The sequence below is a fragment of the Paroedura picta genome, chromosome 18, assembly GCF_049243985.1.
Source record: "Paroedura picta isolate Pp20150507F chromosome 18, Ppicta_v3.0, whole genome shotgun sequence".
NCBI lineage: Eukaryota > Metazoa > Chordata > Lepidosauria > Squamata > Gekkonidae > Paroedura > Paroedura picta.
Window position 1 is genome coordinate 18701806 of NC_135386.1, and position 18605 is coordinate 18720410.

At 56.9% G+C, this 18605-nt stretch overlaps 1 protein-coding gene across 4 annotated transcripts in view; it reads right to left on the minus strand.

Moving 5' to 3' along the window:
- Positions 1-5630: 5630 nt before the first annotated feature.
- The window catches only part of UACA (uveal autoantigen with coiled-coil domains and ankyrin repeats), a 36224-nt gene continuing 23249 nt past the window's right edge, over positions 5631-18605 (minus strand). For 2 of the 4 annotated variants that reach the window (XM_077317275.1, XM_077317273.1), the window contains exons 11-19: positions 18366-18473; positions 17749-17781; positions 17462-17560; positions 17065-17102; positions 16673-16727; positions 13150-15840; positions 8746-8898; positions 8410-8475; positions 5631-7910 (exon numbers count right to left, since the gene is read on the minus strand). In XM_077317275.1, the coding sequence (XP_077173390.1) occupies positions 7839-7910; positions 8410-8475; positions 8746-8898; positions 13150-15840; positions 16673-16727; positions 17065-17102; positions 17462-17560; positions 17749-17781; positions 18366-18473 (3315 nt within the window). In that variant the 3' untranslated portion in view covers positions 5631-7838. The remainder of the gene's footprint in view (positions 7911-8409; positions 8476-8745; positions 8899-13149; positions 15841-16672; positions 16728-17064; positions 17103-17461; positions 17561-17748; positions 17782-18365; positions 18474-18605) is intronic. The other 2 variants (XM_077317272.1, XM_077317271.1) reach the window with 2 other exon arrangements.

Here is an 18605-nt window from a genome sequence, read left to right on the forward strand (position 1 = left end):
GCAGCGGCTGGACAGATCCTTCTCCTGGATGCTGGAGGCTGATCCTGCACTGAGCAGGGGGTGGGACTAGATGGCCTCTAGGGCAACTAGGATTCCAGGATGGGAGCCTCTCCAGGCCAAAGAGGCTGTGTCCCACCTCTGAAGATGCCCGCCACAGTCCTGGCCAAATGTCAGGGGCCGAAACAACCACACCTTTCCTGAGGGCTGCCAAGTGGCTTCAGAAAGAGGCGGGGGTTTGGCTGGCAAAGCCTCTAATTGGCCACTGGAGATCTGATCGGTGGTGCAGATTTTTAAAAGGCCGCTGCCACCACTGTGTGATGCGCAAGGCCATTTTAAAGAGGTGCTCATTGGGAAAAGCCTCCTCTTAAGCAGAGCTTCCACCTGAGATGCCGGAGAATTACTCTGACGCACCCCTCTGCCCTCCCTCTCTGACAGCCCGAGGCTGGCCTTGCCTCTTGCGGCAGGAGGCCGCTTGACGCTCGGCTCCACCTCCCACAGCCGCCATTTTGTGGTTGCACCCCCTCCCCGAATTCTAAAGGCTCCTGCAAGCTCAAGAAGGTTTGAGGCCTCCCGTCTAGATATAAGCGTAACGGTAGCCCCCCCCCTTTCCTGTCCACAACCCCTCCTTTCTAAAAGCTTTCTAAAAGCAAATCCCGTTTCCTTGATTCCTTTCTCACTCGCTCGCTCGCAGTTTGCATTTCCGTTCAACATGGCTGCATTTCAGAGCCTAAATTTGAAGGACGAAGAAGCACCTTTGAAATTTTAATCATGCCTTAATTTCCCAGCACGGCTTTCTCTCTCTCCCACGGCTTCCATCTGTAAAACAGCTAATTAAAAAACGGCTGCTCAGAGGATGGGCTGCCAGCGGGCCGCCAGCAAAGTCGAAAAAGGCCCGTTCTGCTAACGTGTTAATGAAGCCCACAGCTTCACGTGTCGGAGGCAGGGGGAGAGGCAGGGCTGCTTGGGAGGAGAAGAAGCAGCTGGCCCACACCGTCTGCGAAGAGCCCCGACTCCTGAGGAGAGCAGGCAGAGCTGGGAGTCAGCAGACAGCAGCCTTGCAGTCAGGGCGTCAGACTTGGGTCTGGGAGTCCCCGGTTCGGATCCTCACATGGCCACATTAGCTAGCCGTGGGCCCTTGGCCAATCACACGGCCGCACCTTCCTCACTGGGCTGTTGTAGAGGCAGCGTGGAGGAGAACTGCATAAGCCACTTCGGGTTTCCTCCAGGGAGAAATAAGGGCTATAAATTAAGTAAAGTAACATTAAAAACAACAGGACACTGCTCTTTGAAAAAGACAGAAAAGTTTAGGAAAAGGCATGGCTGGCGTCTGCATTCGTGAGACTGGAAGGCTCAGGGGAGGGGGGGGGGAAAGGAGTCATCATCTGTTGCCAAATCTCCGGTCCCCAATGCTCCTCCGTCCATCTGCCCTCCGTGCTGCCTCTCTTTCCCCTGCATGGCTCCAAGTCCTGCGAGTCTTTGATCAGCCATTCTGGGTTCCAGTGAATGTGGGGCCTGGTCAGAAAGGGCAGAGGAGCACTGCTGGGGGGGGGGGGGGGTTGGTTGTTTTGGGGATAATTAGGGATGTCATCCTCCAGGGGGGCCCAGGTAGCTCTCAGATTTCAGATTTCCAAAGAAGTCCCGGCTTACAAGGTAGAGATAGTCTCAATTGCTTGAGATAACGCTTGTGAGTTTTAAAACCAGCATGATTCTTATAGCTGGAATGTTTTTATCTTTTATAATATTTAAGTTATCAATGATTCTTTTATCATGTTAATGCCAGATGTTTTTATGTACCTTGTAATTTGACTACTGGTCTAGTACCGTAATAATAAAGACTTGACTCTCAGATTTCCAGCTGATCCTCAGGAATCTTCCAACCTGCACTTGGCAAGAGAGGCCCTAACAGATGCTAAGGAACGTTTCTTTATGTTCTTCATTTCCTCCCAACAGGGACCCGGAGCGGCTGAGGTTGGTTTGGGAGCTGAGTGCGCAAGTCCGATCCTACCAGCTCGTCACAGACCCCGGCCTGGGGCCACAGTACGGGGAGCCGACCCACAGTGGGCTTAGTGCAAGCACCTGAGTGGGAAATCATCCCCCCCTCACACACACACCCCTCCCATGCCCCTGTGGGAAGCCAGCAACGGAGTGCAGCCCCAGCCTGCCAGATGCGCCTGGAACATCATCAGTGCCGCTGGGCACACGGCAGTGTTTGCGGGTAACCTCACCTGCACAGACATGACCAGGCAGGGATGAGGAGAGCTTCGCACCTGGAGCGCTTTGAAGGTGCGCTCGCACTGCTCTCTCCACCCGGCCACACCAGCAGGGCTTCCCGGTGGGCAGGGAGGCTCCATCCCCTTGGCTGCCCTGCCCTGCCCTGCCTTGCCCTGCCCCACCCCACCCCAGGAGGTGGGAATCCTGCCAGACCTCCCCAGCTGAGCTGGAGGTTGCAGAGGTAGGCCAGCTCGGGGGACGGCTTTGGAAGAAGAGGCTCCTCCGGAGGAACGCCTGACAGCCCAGCTGCCCCTTTGGCAAGGGTGTCTCATGCCAGGGAAGACCACAAGAATGGGAGTCCTCGTTTCCAATTACAGGGCCTGCCAACAAGCGGCCAGCTCCCTCCGGAGCACATTTCTGCACAAAGCGACCAAAAGCTCCAGGGGACATATCTGGAGAGTCAGTGGGAAGCCGCAGAGCATCTCTCCCCTAAACACAGGCGACCTCGGGGAGAAAAGCCACCTGCACTGACCCCCCTGCCCTCCCCCTTCTCTGCATGGCCACCAGGACTCTCTCAGCAGCTTGTATTCATTGATGTATCGTCAACGGTCACTCGGACACAGGATGGATGACCCGGAGTTGAGTCAAGAGGAACAACATTCAACGAACACGGCCCTAAGAATTAGGGTTGTGGAACCATCCGGAAGCCTGTGAGCAGAAGCAGAGCAGAAGCACGAATACGGCAGGCTACATGATGCCAGAGTCCGTAGTGGGATGCTGGCTGCCCATCAGCTCTGCCCCGTACTTTTTCTAAGCAACTTTGTGAGTTATTTGAGTACCGTTCAAGGCACTTGCCTGAGTAGAAATGCTCTCTGGTCTAATGTCCATTTGGCATCCTTTGTGGGACGCCAGGAGCGTGGGGCTCCTCTGACCTTCTCAGGTGGGTCTTCCACGAGGTGGGGCCACCACGGAGAAGGCCTCGTGGGCAGTCCTCTTGCTTGTGGCCGGCCGGTGCCCACAGACAAGGACCCTGGCAAGTGCTTCTTCCAATTGGGCTCCACAACAGGGCAATGTGACCCCCTTGCTAAACCAAAAAAGGAACAAAACCCAGCCTTAACAGGTAGGAACTCAAAAGTTGAGCTGAACAATAAAAATAATGTAAAACGTGTTAATTATTTATTATAGTGCACAGTTAAAAACAGAATAAAAACATCTTAAAAACTATACCGAACTAACAACACATAGGACCAAACGCGTTTCGACCCTCCCGGGTCTTCCTCAGTGGTCAAAATTATAATAATACACTATATAGCACTCTCTATAATGTGTAGCTGAATGGTTGAGTGGGGACCTTCGCTATCATTAAGTTCTGTACTCAGAGTGTATTCTCATGTGCGTCAGAAAAAGCTACATGTGCGTCAGAAAAAGCTATATATCTGACGCACATGAGAATACACTCTGAGTACAGAACTTAATGATAGCGAAGGTCCCCACTCAACCATTCAGCTACACATTATAGAGAGTGCTATATAGTGTATTATTATAATTTTGACCACTGAGGAAGACCCGGGAGGGTCGAAACGCGTTTGGTCCTATGTGTTGTTAGTTCGGTATAGTTTTTAAGATGTTCTTATTCAATGTGACCCCCTTGCCATAGCTGCTCTTGGAAGTATTTCCTCAGCATCTTCCAAAATTAAAGGCCGGATGTAAAGTTGTGGACCGCAGACCCGTATCTGTGCCTGGCCCCACCGCATCCTCATTGGGAGACAGCCTCTTCCTTCCCTTTCAGCAGTCCAAGGGTGCCCTCTGCTGGCCACTGCGCAGTCCTGCTTTGCTCCGTCCCTCCAGTTCCTCTTCTCAGCCACCTGCAAGGGAGAGCGGCCGCATCCTGGCTGCCTCTCAGCAGGGGCTTCCAGGGGACACAGCCCACCTCTGCCCACCTCTGCAGGGGCATCGTGAAACCGCCAGGTTGGGTTGAGTGCCCTGCAGAGAGCCTTCAAGTGATGCAATTTTGCACGTGGAGAACTTCTGATTTTTACAATTTGAGCTACTTTGCAACTTTCAGTTCTCTTGCAGAAGGGGGAAGAGGTTAAAAAAATCCCCCAGGGTAATCCGTATGAACTATTAACTCATTCGAGTCCTTAGGCTATTCTTTATGAATGTTGGGGAGCTTGTGGATTCCAGGGAGGGCAGGGGGAAAAACCTTAACCACAACATTTAAATTCCGCAAACAAAGCTATGCTTGGGTTGTAAAAATGAGTCCTGTTTCATGAGCAGTCACTGCAGTCCATGAACATCTGGAGAGCCAGTTTGGCCACCCCTGGCTCAGCAGGAGGCCTTTTGACATATATTGATTGAAAAGACTTCCTTGCCTACGCACAGCTGGCCTGCAGCAACACAAGGAAACTCCTTGCACTGTGGTGACCGCTGTCACTCAAATCCCTAACAATTCACACCACCGATTAGAAGCCCCACTGAGCAAAAAGGCCCCGCCCACTCCCCAAACATGCATGGCGGGCACGAGGAAAGGGGTCAGCGGGTGCCATGGGGGCCCCACACATCAAGGGGATGCAATGCGGTCCAGAAGAATTTGGCTCCTTAATCCCCACTCAGCACAGTGAGCCAACAGCTTCTTGCAGTCTTGTCTGGATTAATCTTCAGTTTGTTAACCTGCACCCACCTCAGACACCTAAAGCCAAGCAGCTGGTGGGGGTGAAAGGTGGATACGGTTTTTCCCAAGCACTCAACGATCCTGAGTGAATCAAGCATCATCAATAACAAAGCATAAATCCTAGAAAACACAGACCCTTGAGAAAGATCCAGCCATACCGAGTATAAGGCAGGGGGAGCCAAAGGTCAACTGCTAGCAGATCCCACTTTTACCAGGACCTTCCGGGGGGGGGGGGGCGACCGGCCTTTGCTCCCCGAGCCCTCCCTCCATCCCCACCTCCCTTCCTGGGGTGTGGCTGCCCCATCCCATGAATTTTGGGCGGAGGGGGAGTCGCAGCCAATTTACGCTGACCCCTCCTTGGGTTTTCAGGACAGGAAGTCTTTGTTGGCCTCTCCCATCCAAGCACTCGCCAGGACTGACCCCACTTAGCTTCCCAGGTCCGATGAGCTCCAGCCAGGAGGGTCAAGGCCGGAGACAAGGCTGTGTCTGTCCTTCCGGAACGGCATTCACTCTTCCCTCATTGCTCCTTTCTGGAGCCATCCCCAAATCACCCGAAAACTGCAGGCTCTGAGCAAGCACACCCCTCGATTCATGTGGGAGGTGGAGCGAGCCCTTCCCCTCGGCTCTTGCGGGATTCCTCCTCTTTGCCCTGCCCACGGCCGGCCGTTCTTTCCAGGAGGGTCTTCTCCAGCCCAGCACCCCAGGGAGCCCCGTGAGAAGGAAGCACGACACGCACAGCCACAGCACAGAAGATACAAACTTTTATTGATATGCAATGCAGGGAAGAGGATAAAAATACGCCAAACACGTCTTCCCGGGTAAGAAAAGTTACAGTGACCACGGTGTTAGAAGGAAGATGTCAGCCTGCCCCCCTCCCTCCCCCTGAGCTCAAAGTGCTGGTCACAGGAGGAGGAGGAGGAGGAGGAGGAGGAAGGGCACTTGGCTGGCCGGCCGGCCGGCCCCACCCGGGACTGTCTGCAGGAGTGGGAAGGGTCCCAGGGAAGCCTGTTGACCTCCTGCAGCCCCTCTTGCTCTCCCAGCCCAATTTCAAGGCAGCCCGGGGGGGGGGGGGGGCTGAGGCAAGGAGGGAAGCCAGGCCGGTTCTGAGGTGGGAGTTTGGCTTCTGTTTGCCCCCCAGCTCCCGGGGAGAGCGGCAGCCCCCCTGTTGCTTGCCGGTCCGGAAACCGGTCAGGAGGGAGAATGGCACTTGTGTGAGTCAGACGGGGACTTTGGCAGCACCAGCCAGCCAGCCAGCCTCCCCTTGTGGCACAGGCACGGCTGGCCAGAGGGACCCCTGGGCGGGTCCAGGATCCCCCTCCCCCTGACGCCAGCCTGGGACAATGTGCCCCCACCTCGGCCACAACGGCCTTCAAGCAGACACACAATTTTGGCCCGGTGGCCACTTGCAGCATGACCTAAAAGGAGGAGAGGGGCGTTTCTACAGCAGCCCCCCTTCTCCTACGCCCCGTTTAAGAACTGGGGCTTTTCCAGAAATCCAGGATTCAGTGTTAAGTCTTTGGGATTACTGTAGGCATCCGTTAGAGAAAAGGGAAGGGAAGGCACCGAAGCAGCCCTGTGCTGTCCCTCAGGCCGCGGAGTCAGCGAGCAGCTCTCCCCTCCCGACAGACGCCCTGCCCAGCATAAATACCAGCCAGCCCCCCCCCCCCCCCCGCCTCTTATAATACAGCATCATTTACAATCTATCAGAATGCAAGAGCGGGAAAGAAGAGCGTCAGGCACTGGTGTGGATCAAGCGGCCGCTAGTCCTGGCTCCTGCAAAGGGGTCCTCAGAGCCAGGCAGCCCATGGCAGGGCGGGGGGGGGGAGGGGGCTACAGGACTACTGGAGGGCACCATCTCTCCACCAGACGCACCACCCGGGGCCAGCGTGGCAGGAGGAGAAGGCCCCTCCGGGAGACCAGGGCTGGAGAGGGCCCAAGGGGACGGCCCCACAAGGGCTGCAGGAACCAGGAGGCAGCAGGAAGGCCCCGAGGAAGCCCGGCCTCTGCTTCCCTGGGGGCAGACCCACCTGCGACTTCCGCTCCTAGCAGTTCCTTCCCCTCTGGACGCAGCCTCTGCCTTGGCCCTAGGCTCTGCTCAGCCACAGACCTCTGAGCGGTTGGTAAAAGCCCCCCCACCCCCACCCCCAGTTTAAGGGAATTCTCTCACTCCATGTAGGCCGGCTTCCGCTTGAGATGAGGTCTTATCTGTTCTTTGGCAATTATTCCAGTCCTGCTATTTCTGAAACAGGGCATCAGAGAAATACAGAATCTATTTCTTTCCTGTGTTCTTGTAGAAAGCCTGCAGGAGGGAGGGGGTTCTGTGGTGTGCTCTTTTGCGCAGGGAGGACTCAGGGGCCCCCCACTCCCCCCTGCGACTGGGCAGCTGCAGCTTGGCCAGCCAAGCTGCAAGGGCCGCCGTCCCCACACCTCGAGGGGCCGGCCTGCGGGGGTCTCCTGTTTGCCATCGCTGCAGGGACCGTCCCGCTCAGTGTGGCCACCCAAGCATCGTCTTAACAAAGAAATCTGCTTGGAAAGCCAGGAGGGGCACAGGATTTTGGCCACGGCGACTTTGGTTCGGGACCTGGTGTGCTTGTTCATCCGCTGGCTCTCCCAGCAGGGGGGGAACAGGATTGGTGGCGGCCGAGAAAGGAGAAGAGTCTTGTCTTAACTTTTTGCGGTCAATCAGACATTCATAACTTGGCTTGTGTCATCATTTTGACTCCCGGAAAATAAAAGCCACGAGTGGGCAAATCAGAAAGCTTTGTCAGGGAACAAGAGAGAGAGAGAGAGAAGGGCTCTCCTCCCCTTTCCGCTCTGGCCAGAAGCGGGAAGGAAGGAGCCCGTTCAACAGTTGCAGCCGGAAAGGCCTACGGAAGGAAGACAGGAAGCAGCCCGGAAAGGGGTCAGGACGCTTCACGGCTGCCTCCGGACTCGTAGCCGAAGCGGCTCTTAACCCTCAGCAGACCAGCCCTTGCCGCATGCGCAGGATCTGGAGCAAGGCCGCCTGGACGTCTTCATCCATGTGTCCCTGCAAGGGAAGAGGGAGACACGCGGTGCGACTGGGACGCTCACTCTTGGCCGGAGGTGGCCGAGCCAAAGGGAGAAGCCAAAGAGAAGCGGGGGGGGGGGGGCGTCGCTTTGCCAGTTCTATAAGCTGCCTGCTCACCAATTTCATTGCGTCCGTGCCTCACGAGAGAGGAGAGGTCTGCTTTCTCTCCCGTCTCTGACACAAGCACCCTTCCCCTTGCTCACGTCCGCTCCCCTTCACTGCCCTTTTGCCAATGCTGCAATGTCTTTTGAGTGGTGCGGGGGCCAGAATTGTGCTCGTTATTCCACAGGAGGCCACCCCATCGATTGGCACAGGGGCACTATGAGACTGGCTGATTTGTTCCCAGCCCCCCTCCTCCTAACCGCCCTCCCCCCCCGTAGCACTGGCCTTTTTCACTGCAGTCAACATACTGGGTGAACTGGAGGTGGGAGGCCCTCCCCAGCCAGCCGGCCCCTCGCGATGGGGGCAGAGCACCTACCTGGACAGCACTGAGGAGGTGAGTCCGGTAGATGGAGATGACCTCCTGGTGCTGCCGCTCAGCATCCTGCGGGAGAACAGCCCCGGTCAGTTCCCAGGGAAGGAGCCAGCACTCATGGGGGGCTCGGATCTCTGCTCCCCACCCTCACCCCTGCTGCCCGTCGGCTCCGAAGGCCTCAGCCCCGCTCAGGAGTGGACAACAGAGGCTCCTGCCGTCCTGCAGCACAATCACACCCACCCCCCAGGGCCCCCGCTGCTCTCATGCGCAGGGCTCCCTCCCCCTTCTTGGCCCTGCTGCAGCCCCCCGCAAACCCCAGCCGGCCGCTTGGGTACTTACAGCCAGCTGCTGCTGCAGGGTCTTCACCTGGCCCTGGAGGGCTTCCGTCTGCTGAGCCTGCCTCTTGGCAGGCAGGGCGCTGCTGTAGGTCAGCTGAGAAAGGCCGTTCAGGGCCTGCTTGAGCCGCTCCACGTCCTTGAGGAGTTCCGTTATCTAGAGGAGGAAGGGACCCAGAGTCTAAGCATCGCCCCTGCTTGGTCCTTCAGTGTTATTCCTCTTAAAAAGCACTTAGGCACTGGAGGCGACTGTGGAGTCTCTCTCTCCACACAGGCAGGATGTAGGCCACGGAAACACCGTCCACGTTCCCACGGAGAGCCTGTGGCTGTCACTGAGGCCGACTCAGACATGACTCCTAGCCTGGCCGACAGCCCTCCCGCACAGAAGGCCTCCCACTGGCCAGAGCGAGCTCAGAGGAACTTCAGCTTGTTTCCTCCTCGCAGCTGGGATTGAGCCGGGGGGGGGGGGGATAAACTTTATCCTGCTCATTGCAAGACGGTCGGGCTCTTTACAGAAGTGCAATTTGGGATCTCAAGCAGCGCTCCTCAAGCCACCTGAGCCCCAGATGACAGGTTGAAAAGGACATGGAAGAGGCCCCTGACTGACAGGCGCCGGCAGCAGCCTCCTCTGATGCGTGAACATCTTTACCTGCCCTAATATTAGCCAGTCCCAGATCCATAGGCCTCCTGCGCTGACAGCTACCCTCTTGGCCTCACCTGTGGGAAGCCACGGCTAGCAAGCTCTCAGAGTGGAATGGCCACCCGTTTGGGACAGGCCTAGATACTTTTGCCCACTTGGCTAGAAGTATAATTTTAGCTTCCTTTTTTGGGGGGAGGGGGGCACATTTCTCATTGGCAGAGCCTCTGCTTGGCCTGCAGGGGGTCCTGGTTCAATCCCCGGCAGCACCTCCCATTAAAAGGGCCAGGCAGGAGGGGGTGGGGAAGACCTCCATGGCTCCAAGGCAGAGCCTCTGTCTGGCGGGCAGAAAGAACCTGACCCCAAATGCTCAACACAAGAGAGCTCTCTCCACAGGAGCTCCAATCCACACTCCAAGTCTAGGGGAGGGCCAGAGAGGCCCAGAACCAGCAGCACTGAAGGGCCAACGGGGGGGGGGGGGGAGCCTTTTGCAAAAACCAGGAGCACACCTTCCGCCTGCACCGGCAGCATTTGGCATGTGCATCCAGTAGCCGCTGAGTCTGGAGGAAGGGGCCTGCGGGGCTTGGCCAGGCACTTCCCCCTCCCCAGATGATGGGTAGCAACTTCCACAGGAACCAAGAAGACGGTTCAGAAGGGGCTGCCTGGGAGCCAGAGGCTACAACCTGCTTTGTGGAAGACTAACCCCTTCGAGATTACACTTGGAGGAAAGGGTCTGCTTGAATCCCCAAACAACAAAGAGTCAGGAATGTGTGATCAGCCAATCAGCACTGAGTCAGGAAGTAAGCTCAGCCAATCAACGCTCAATCAAGAAGTGAGATCACAAGTGCCAGCCAATCAACACTGAGTCAGGAAGTGAGATTACAAGCCCCAGCCAATCAACACTGAGTCAGGAAGTGAGATTACAAGCCCCAGCCAATCAGCACTGAGTCAAGAAGTGAGATCACAAGCCCCAGCCAATCAACACTGAGTCAGGAAGTGAGATTCCAAGCCCCAGCCAATCAACACTGGGTCAGGAAGTGAGATTACAAGCCCCAGCCAATCAACACTGAGTCAGGAAGTGAGATTACAAGCCCCAGCCAATCAACACTGAGTCAGGAAGTGAGATTACAAGCCCCAGCCAATCAACACTGAGTCAGGAAGTGAGATTACAAGCCCCAGCCAATCAACACTGAGTCAGGAAGTGAGATTACAAGCCCCAGCCAATCAACACTGAGTCAGGAAGTAAGCTCAGCCAATAGAGTCACGAAGTGAGATCAGCCAATCAACACTTCCTGACTCAGTGCTGATTGGCTGATCATTTTGTAGGCCATTTTGTAGGTGACTCCTCCTCTACCCATGGCAGCCATTTTGTGTCAGAATTATTTCCTACCCATGGCAGCCATTTTGTAGCTGGCTCCTCCCCTCCTCATGGCAGCCATTGTGTAGCTGGCTCCTCCCCTTTTCATGGCAGCCATTTGTTAGCTGGCTCCTCCTCTCCTCATGGGAGCCATTTTGTAGCTGGCTCCTCCCCTTTTCATGGCAGCCATTTGTTAGCTGGCTCCTCCTCTCCTCATGGGAGCCATTTTGTAGCTGGCTCCTCCCCTTTTCATGGCAGCCATTTGTTAGCTGGCTCCTCCTCTTCTCATGGGAGCCATTTTGTAGCTGGCTCCACCCCTCCTCATGGCAGCCATTTTGTAGCTGGCTCCTCCCCTTTTCATGGCAGCCATTTGTCAGCTGGCTCCTCCTCTCCTCATGGCAGCCATTTTGTAGCTGGCTCCTCACCTTCTCATGGCAGACATGTTGTAGCTTCATTCTACCCATTCCATGGCAGCCATTTTGTAACAGAATTCATCCCTACAAAATGGCTGCCATGGGTAGAGGTGAAGTCAGCTACAACACTGAGTCAGGAAGTGAGCTCAGCCAATCAATACTGAGTCAGGAAGTAAGCTCAGCCAATCAACAGAGTCGGGAAGCGAGATCAGCTAATCAACACTTCCTAACATAGTATTGATTGGCTGATCTCACTTCCTGACACGGTGTTGGCTCCTCCCCTCCTCATGGCAGCCATTTTGTAGTTGGCTCCTCCCCTCCTCATGGCACCCATTTTGTAGATGACTCCTCCCCTTTTCATGCCAGCCATTTATTAGCTGGCTCCTTCTCTCCTCATGGCACCCATTTTGTAGCTGGTTCCTCCCAATGATATCCATTTTGTAGATGGCTCCTCTTATTCTCATGGAAGCAATTTTGTAGCTGCATTCTTTCCATGGCAGCTATTTTGTAGCTGACTTCACCTCTACACATGGCAGCCATTTTGCAGGTGACTCCTTCTCTACCCATGGCAGACATTTTGTGTCTGATTTATGTCCTACCCATAGCAGCCATTTTGTACTTGGCTCCTCCCCTTCTCATGGCAGACATATAGCTTCATCCTACCCTTTCTATGGCAGCCATTTTGTTGCTGAATTCTCACCTACAAAACGGCTGCCATGGGTAGAGGGGAAGTCAGCTACAACACAGAGTCAGGAAGTGAGCTCAGCTAATCAACACTGAGACAGGAAGTGGGAACGCAAGCCCCAGCCAATCAACACTGAGTCAGAAAGTGAGATCACAAGCCACAGCCAATCAACAGATCAGCCAATCAACACTTCCTGACACTGTTGATTGGCTGATCTTACCTCCTGACTCAGTGCTGATTGGCTGATCTCACTTCCTGACTCAGTGTTGTAGCTGACTCCTCCTCTACACATGGCAGCCATTTTGTAGGTGACTCCTCTTGTACTCATGGCAGCCATTTTGTAGGTGGCTCCTCCTCTACCCATGGCAGCCATTTTGTAGGTGACTCCTCTACCCATGGCAGCCATTTTGGGTGAGAATTATTTCCTACCCATGGCAGCCATTTTGTAGCTGGCTCCACCCCTCCTCATGGCAGCCATTTTGTAGCTGGCTCCTCCCCTTTTCATGGCAGCCATTTTGTAGCTGGCTCCTACCTATGATATCTATTTTATAGATGGCTCCTCTTATTCTCATGGAAGCAATTTTGTAGCTGCATTCTTTCTATGTTAGTCATAATGTAGCTGACTTTACCTCTATACATGGCAGCCATTTTGTAGGTGACGTCTCCTCTACCCATGGCAGCCATTATGTATCTGAATTATTTCCTACCAATGGCAGCCATTTTTTTCTTGGCTCCTCCCCTTCTCATGGCAGACATGTTGTAGCTTCATCCTACCCTTTCCATGGCAGTCATTTTTTAGCTGAATTCACCCCTACCTATGGCAGCCATTATGTAGCTGAATCCCCTCCTGACTCAGTGCTGATTTGCTGGGGTCTGTGATCTCACTTCCTCAGTGTTTTTTGGCTGGGGTTTGTGATCTCACTTCCTGACAGTGTTGATTGGCTGGCGTTTGTGAGCATACTTCCTGACTCAGTGTTGATTGGCTTGGGCTTGTGATCTCAGTGTTGATTGGCTTGGGCTTGTGAGCCTGACTCAGTGTTGATTGGCTGAGCTCACTTCCTGACTCAGTGTTGATTGGCTGGGTCTTGTGATCTCACTTCCTGACTCAGTGTTGATTGGCTGAGCTCACTTCCTGACTCAGTGTTGTTCGGCTGGGGTTTGTGACCTCACTTTCTGACTCACGTTTGATTAGCTGGGGCTTGCAATCTCACTTCCTGCCCCCCCCACACACACTTTGAGTCCCTAAAGTCCTTGCTGGCTCGGCTCTCTCCCTCCCCTCCTACCCACCAGCAGAGAGTGTAGGTCCACCTGCTCACCTTGTTGTCCTTGGCCTCCACCTGCTTGGCGGACTCTTGGATCCTCTTCTGCAGCTCTGTGATGGTACTCAGTGACTTGTCGCAGCGCTCCTTCTGGTCCTGGATCTCCTGCTCGATGCTGAAGCTCCGGGTCTGCAGCTCCTCCTTCTCGTCCCGGGCGGAGAGCTCCTCCACCTTGGCCTGCATGGCCTCTCCCCGCACGGCCTCCAGCTCCTCGGTCAAGGCGGCCACTTTCTCGGCCATGCAGCTCGCTTCAGCCTCCAGGGTGCTCCTTGCCGCCTCGTTCTGGGAGCGCTCCGACGCCTCCCGACCCTCCAGCTCCTGCATGTCTTGCTTGGCCCTTTGGATGTCGGACTGCAGCTGGGAGACTTCTGCGCTTCTCCTCCGGCTCTCCTCTTCCTTCTCTCTCAAGGCAGCTTGGAGGGCCGCCACCTCTCCCTGCAGGGCTTCCTTTTCCTGGGCGTGCTCGGCCAAAGGCACGGAGGCGGCTCGCAGGCTGGCCAGCTCCTGCTGCAGCTCCTGGGCCTTCTGAACCTCTTGCTGCCAGCTGGCCGTCTTGCCGCCCAGCTCTCTCCGCAGGTCCTCGATGGTGTCTCCCAGCAGCCCCTTCAAGGCTTCCACCTGCTCCATAGGGACATACTGGCCCTGCAGGCGGCTCTGGGCCTCAGCCGCCTCCAGGCCCTGCCGGGCGTTCTCCTCCTGGAGCCGCTCCTTTTCGCCCTCCACTTCTGCTAGCTTCCGCTGGAGCTCCTGCAGCTGCCTGCTCAGGCCGTCCGCCTTGCCCGTCAACGCCCTCTCCGTCTCCCGTGAGGTTTCAGCCAGGACGTAGTTCTGCCGCAGGTCGTTTTGGAGGGCCTGGATCTCGGCCCGCAGCTTCTGGTTCTCCTGGCGGCACTTCCCCGCCTCCTCCTCTCGCTCCCCGCAGCGCTTCTCCTGCTCCTGCAGCCGAGCTTGCAGCTCCCTGACGGTGGCCTGGAAGGTCCGCTCCTTCTCCTCCAGACTGGCCAGCGGAGCATACTTGGACTGGACGCACTCCTGGATCATGTCCAGCTCCTTCTTCTGGGCTTCGATCTCCGCGTGCAGCTGAGACACCTCCTCTTGCTTGGCCTGGCATTGCCCCAGCACTTCGGCATGGCTCTGCTGGAGCTCCTGCACGGCTCTGTTCAGAGCACAGACCTGACCCTCGTGGTCCTTCCTGCTGACATACTCCCCCCCCTCTACCTGGCACTGCAGGCCCCACAGCTTCTTTTTCAACGCCGCATTCTCCTCATTCCCATTCACAAATTCCTGCTTAACACTTTCCATTTTCTCCTTCAGATCCAGCAGCTCCCGGCCTGTTTTTTCCAGCATGCTGTTCAAGGCCTGCTTGGCCTCCTCGTGAGTTGAGGCGGGCACATACTGCTCCTCCATCGTCTTCTGAAGAGCCGCGTTTTCGGTGAGGAGCTTCCGCGCGTGGGCCCGCTCCTCTCCGTACATCTGGCCCAGCTTGGCCAGCTGCTCCTGCAGGGCAGCGATGGTAGACTTCAAGGCCCCCGCCTCCTGCTGGTGCTTTTCCGGAGGGACGTACGTGGCCTGGAGCTGAGCCAGGTTCTCCCCTAGGGAGGCCTTTTCCGCCAGCAGCTTCTCCACCTCTGCTTTGTACCCGTGACACTTCTCCGTGGCTTCCCCAAGCTTTCTGTTCAGCTCCTCCAGCGCCTTCTGGTTTGCTTTCTTCAGCTCTTCGGTGACTTGCAGAGGGACGTGCTGGCTCTTCATCTCGCTGCGCAGCGCGTCCACCTGCCCTCTCAGCAGGCCTCTCTCAGCACTGGCTCGCTCCACCTCCTTCCGCAAGGCCTGGTTCTGCAGCCCCAGCTCCGACTGGGCCCTCTCCAGCTCCTGGGCTCTCTGCTCGTACCTGCTCTTCAGCTGCCGGTGCTCCTCCGGCCTCACGGCCTGGGCCAGCTGCGCTTTCTGCCGCTCGAGTTCCGCCCTGAGCAGCTGACTCTCTTCATGCAACTTCCCGCGCTCTTCCTCCATCTCTGCTAACTTCCTGGCCCTCTCGCTGACTTCCCCGGAAAGGGAGTTTTTCATTTTTTCGAACTTTGCCGCCGCCTCCTTCAGCTGGCCCTCGGCCTCCGAAAGCCTCTTCTCCTTCCTCTCGCGCTCGGCCCGCCACCCGCCGAGCTCCGCCTGCAGCCGCTTGTTCTCCTGCACCAGGCGGCCCTCGTCTCGCCGGAACTCCTCCACCAGGAGCTCGTTCTGCTTCAGCTGGTTCCTCAGCTTGCCCACCTCCGCGGAGGCCCCCTCGTACTTGGCCTTCAAGTCCTTCAGCTGCCCCTTCAGCTCTTCCGCCGCCTTGCCGCCTCCCGCCGCCGCCTCACTGGTCAGGTGCTCCTTCAGGGCCAGGAAGTGGCTCTGCATCTGCTTGACCTTCCCTTCCGAGTCGAACATCCTCTTCTGGACGTCCTTCAGGGCGTCCTCCAGCTGCCTGATCTGCCGGTCGGACTCCTGCTTGGTCCTCTCGCACTCGGAGGCCAGGGCCCGGCACTCGGCAGACTTGTGGGACAGCTCCAGCTGCAGCTTGCCCACCTCCCCTCTGGCGGCCTCGTAGCAGCTCCGCAGGTGGCTCAGCTCTCGCTTCAGGGCTTCGGCCTCCGAGGCCAGAGAGTGGCCGGGGCCAGAGAGTTCCAGGGGCCGCACCATCGACCGGCTCTGCAGGGGGCGGACAGCCAGGCAGGGCCCAAGCACAGAAAGAACACGGACGTTAGTTTCCCGCACAGCACCTCCCGCCAAAGTCCCACCTGGTAAAAATGGCTCCTTAAAATGGAACCGTCCCCAGAGCTCAGGGGAAGAACTTGGGCGCTGCACAACACAGGGAATGGTTCCAGTTCAGCCCCCTCATTTCCCCCCGAGAACCATGCTGGAGGGGCCCCCAAAGGGTAAAGGGCACAAGGCAGGGACAGGCGGGGAAAGTGCTTGCCTAAAGGGAACCGGGACTGAGGTCTGAGCCGCTGCCTTTGGCCCCTGCTAGCAGCATTAAGATGCTTCAACTGCGTTGTGTTTCAGTGCAGGGATTGCTTGCATTGTTTGGTCTTCTGTGCCTTGCCTAAATCCCTCCTTGTGCTCCTGGGCTGTTTACTGGATGCCGTGGGCTACCTGACTGCGTGGACCGGCACACTCTGCAATCCACCCCGAGCCTCAGCGTGAAACGAGGGCTGCAGGAAATGAATCTCCCCCCGGGAGAGAGCCCTCTTTTGGCATTGCCCCCGCAGGCTCCCTGATTGGGCCACATTCCCAGAAGCTGATTGTGCCCAGCACACATCTGTGTTCCGGCAGAGGAGCCGAGCGCTGTAGCTTCTGCCGACTCCTTCCTGTCCTCAGACTCCCGAGTGGCAAGGGGGACTGGAAGACTGACTCTGGCGGCCTCAGGAGGGCGACAGACGAGCACGAAAAGGGAGAGGCCCAGCCCAGCCCGCCCTGCCAAGCCAGACGCTCAAGCGGAGGCCTCCTCAAAGCAACGGGCGGAGCCGACGGAACGGATTACCTGCTGCTCTGCAGAATATCCTGGACCCTGCTTAAGCAGAACTTCTTCTTTCCCTCCAGGAAAAAAAAAAGACAGTTTCAAATTAGGTGGTGAATCAATAAATACGAACAAGAAGTTCAGGCGCTCCGTGCCTTTCAAAAGCTGCAGATCGACCCAAACTAACTTTCGCTAAAGGTGGGTTACTGCTGTGGCCAGTGTTGCCAACCTCCAGGTGGGACCTGGAGAACCCCCAGAATTACAACTGATTCCCAAACGACAGAGATAAGCCCCCCTGGAAGAAATGGCTGCTTCAGAGAGGAGAGACCCTGAGAGCAGCGCATCGTGTGGCCCTGGGTCTTGACAACCAGCAGCCCCCCTGCCAAGAGCGGAACAGGAGCACAAAACGTTACTCACGGTTAACAAAACTGCTTCCCGGCACGGCATGGTCACTCTGGAATAAAGACAAAGGGGTTCAGGCAAATTTAGAACGGATTCTGGCCAATTCTGGAAGAGGAAGAACTGGTTTTTTTCTTTTTGTAGCCTGCTTTTCACTACCAGGAGGACTCTCCAATCGCTTTCCCTTCCTCTCCTGACAACAGTCACCCTGGGCGGTACGTGGGGCTGAGAGAGCTCTGAGAGAACTGGGACTGGCCCAAGGCCACTCAGCTAGACGCATGTGGAGGAGGAGGAGGAGTGGGGAATCGAACCCGGCTCTCCAGATCAGAGGCTGCCACTCTGTCCCCCTCCACCAAGCTGGCTCTCTAGACCGCCTCCCTCCCTCGCCCCCCCCTGGCCCCCAAAGACCAGCACCTCGTAGAGCCGCAGCTTGGACTTCAGGGCCTCCAGAGCCCGCAGGCTCTCCTCCTGCTGCCGCTCCTTGGCTGTCAGGAGCCTTCCCAGCTCATCCTTCTGCAAGGAGACACAAGGAGGCCTCCGTGAGACACCCGCGAAGCATCAGCTCCAGGCACAAACAGCGGCCCCGACCCACCGGGAAGGAATTGCCTCAGGAGGGGGCTGAACCTTTCTCCCCCCCCCCAGTTCAGATCTCACAGCCAGCCGTTTGGGAGGGACATGGGAAAGGGGCCTTTCTGCCTCACCTCACTTTCCAGGTCATCGGCCACCATCTGTTCCTGCAGAGGAAGACACACACACACACCCCGTTCCGCACTCACAGAGGCCTTTTTCCAGGGCTCCGGTTCATACCTCCTACCCGTGCCCCTAGGACAGAGATCTCCCCGAGCCACCAGCCCCCCTCCCAAAGGCAGACGCCGTCCTTGTCAGGCGGCTCTCCCTGCCCGAGGCGGCCACGGACTGCCAAGCTTCACGTGTGGCCATTTGGGGGGGGGGGGAACGGCAGCAGCAATAACACAGCCCAGGTCTGTGACGGAGGGGGTTGAACGTTCGCGGAAATCTGCAGGTCCTCGGACAGCGCCAACCCCACAAGCAGGTGCCAGGTGGACGTGCAAATCCAATTCTGAGTCTTTATACCCTGATTTTGAGTCCTTACACCCTGAATCTCTGGGAAACGACGGAGGCAGAGCACCTCCCCTCCCCTCCTCTCCCCCCTCAACTACACTGAAGGCGGCTCCAAACGGAGCAGGGCTGCTACGAGGGGGGGCTTCTGGGTGCCCCCCACCCACTCCCAGAAGGGCACCAGGGGCAGCCCCCCATAACAAGCCCCCCATGGCCATGGCTGTCGCGGGGAGGGCCTCACCTCGTTCAGCTGCAGCTGCAGCCCGTTGATGCGCTCCAGGAGGATGCGATGCTCCTGCTGGACCTCCCTCATGCGGCCCTTCAGGTCTTCGTTCTCCCTTTCCACGTCCTTCAAACAAGGAGGGGCAACACCTGAGGATCCGGAGCACGGCCAAGCGTGGCATTCACGAGACCGCGGGGTGCAGCAAACCCAAACAAAACGGGCCCTCCCATGGCAGCTGCCCTTTCCAAAACCTGGCCC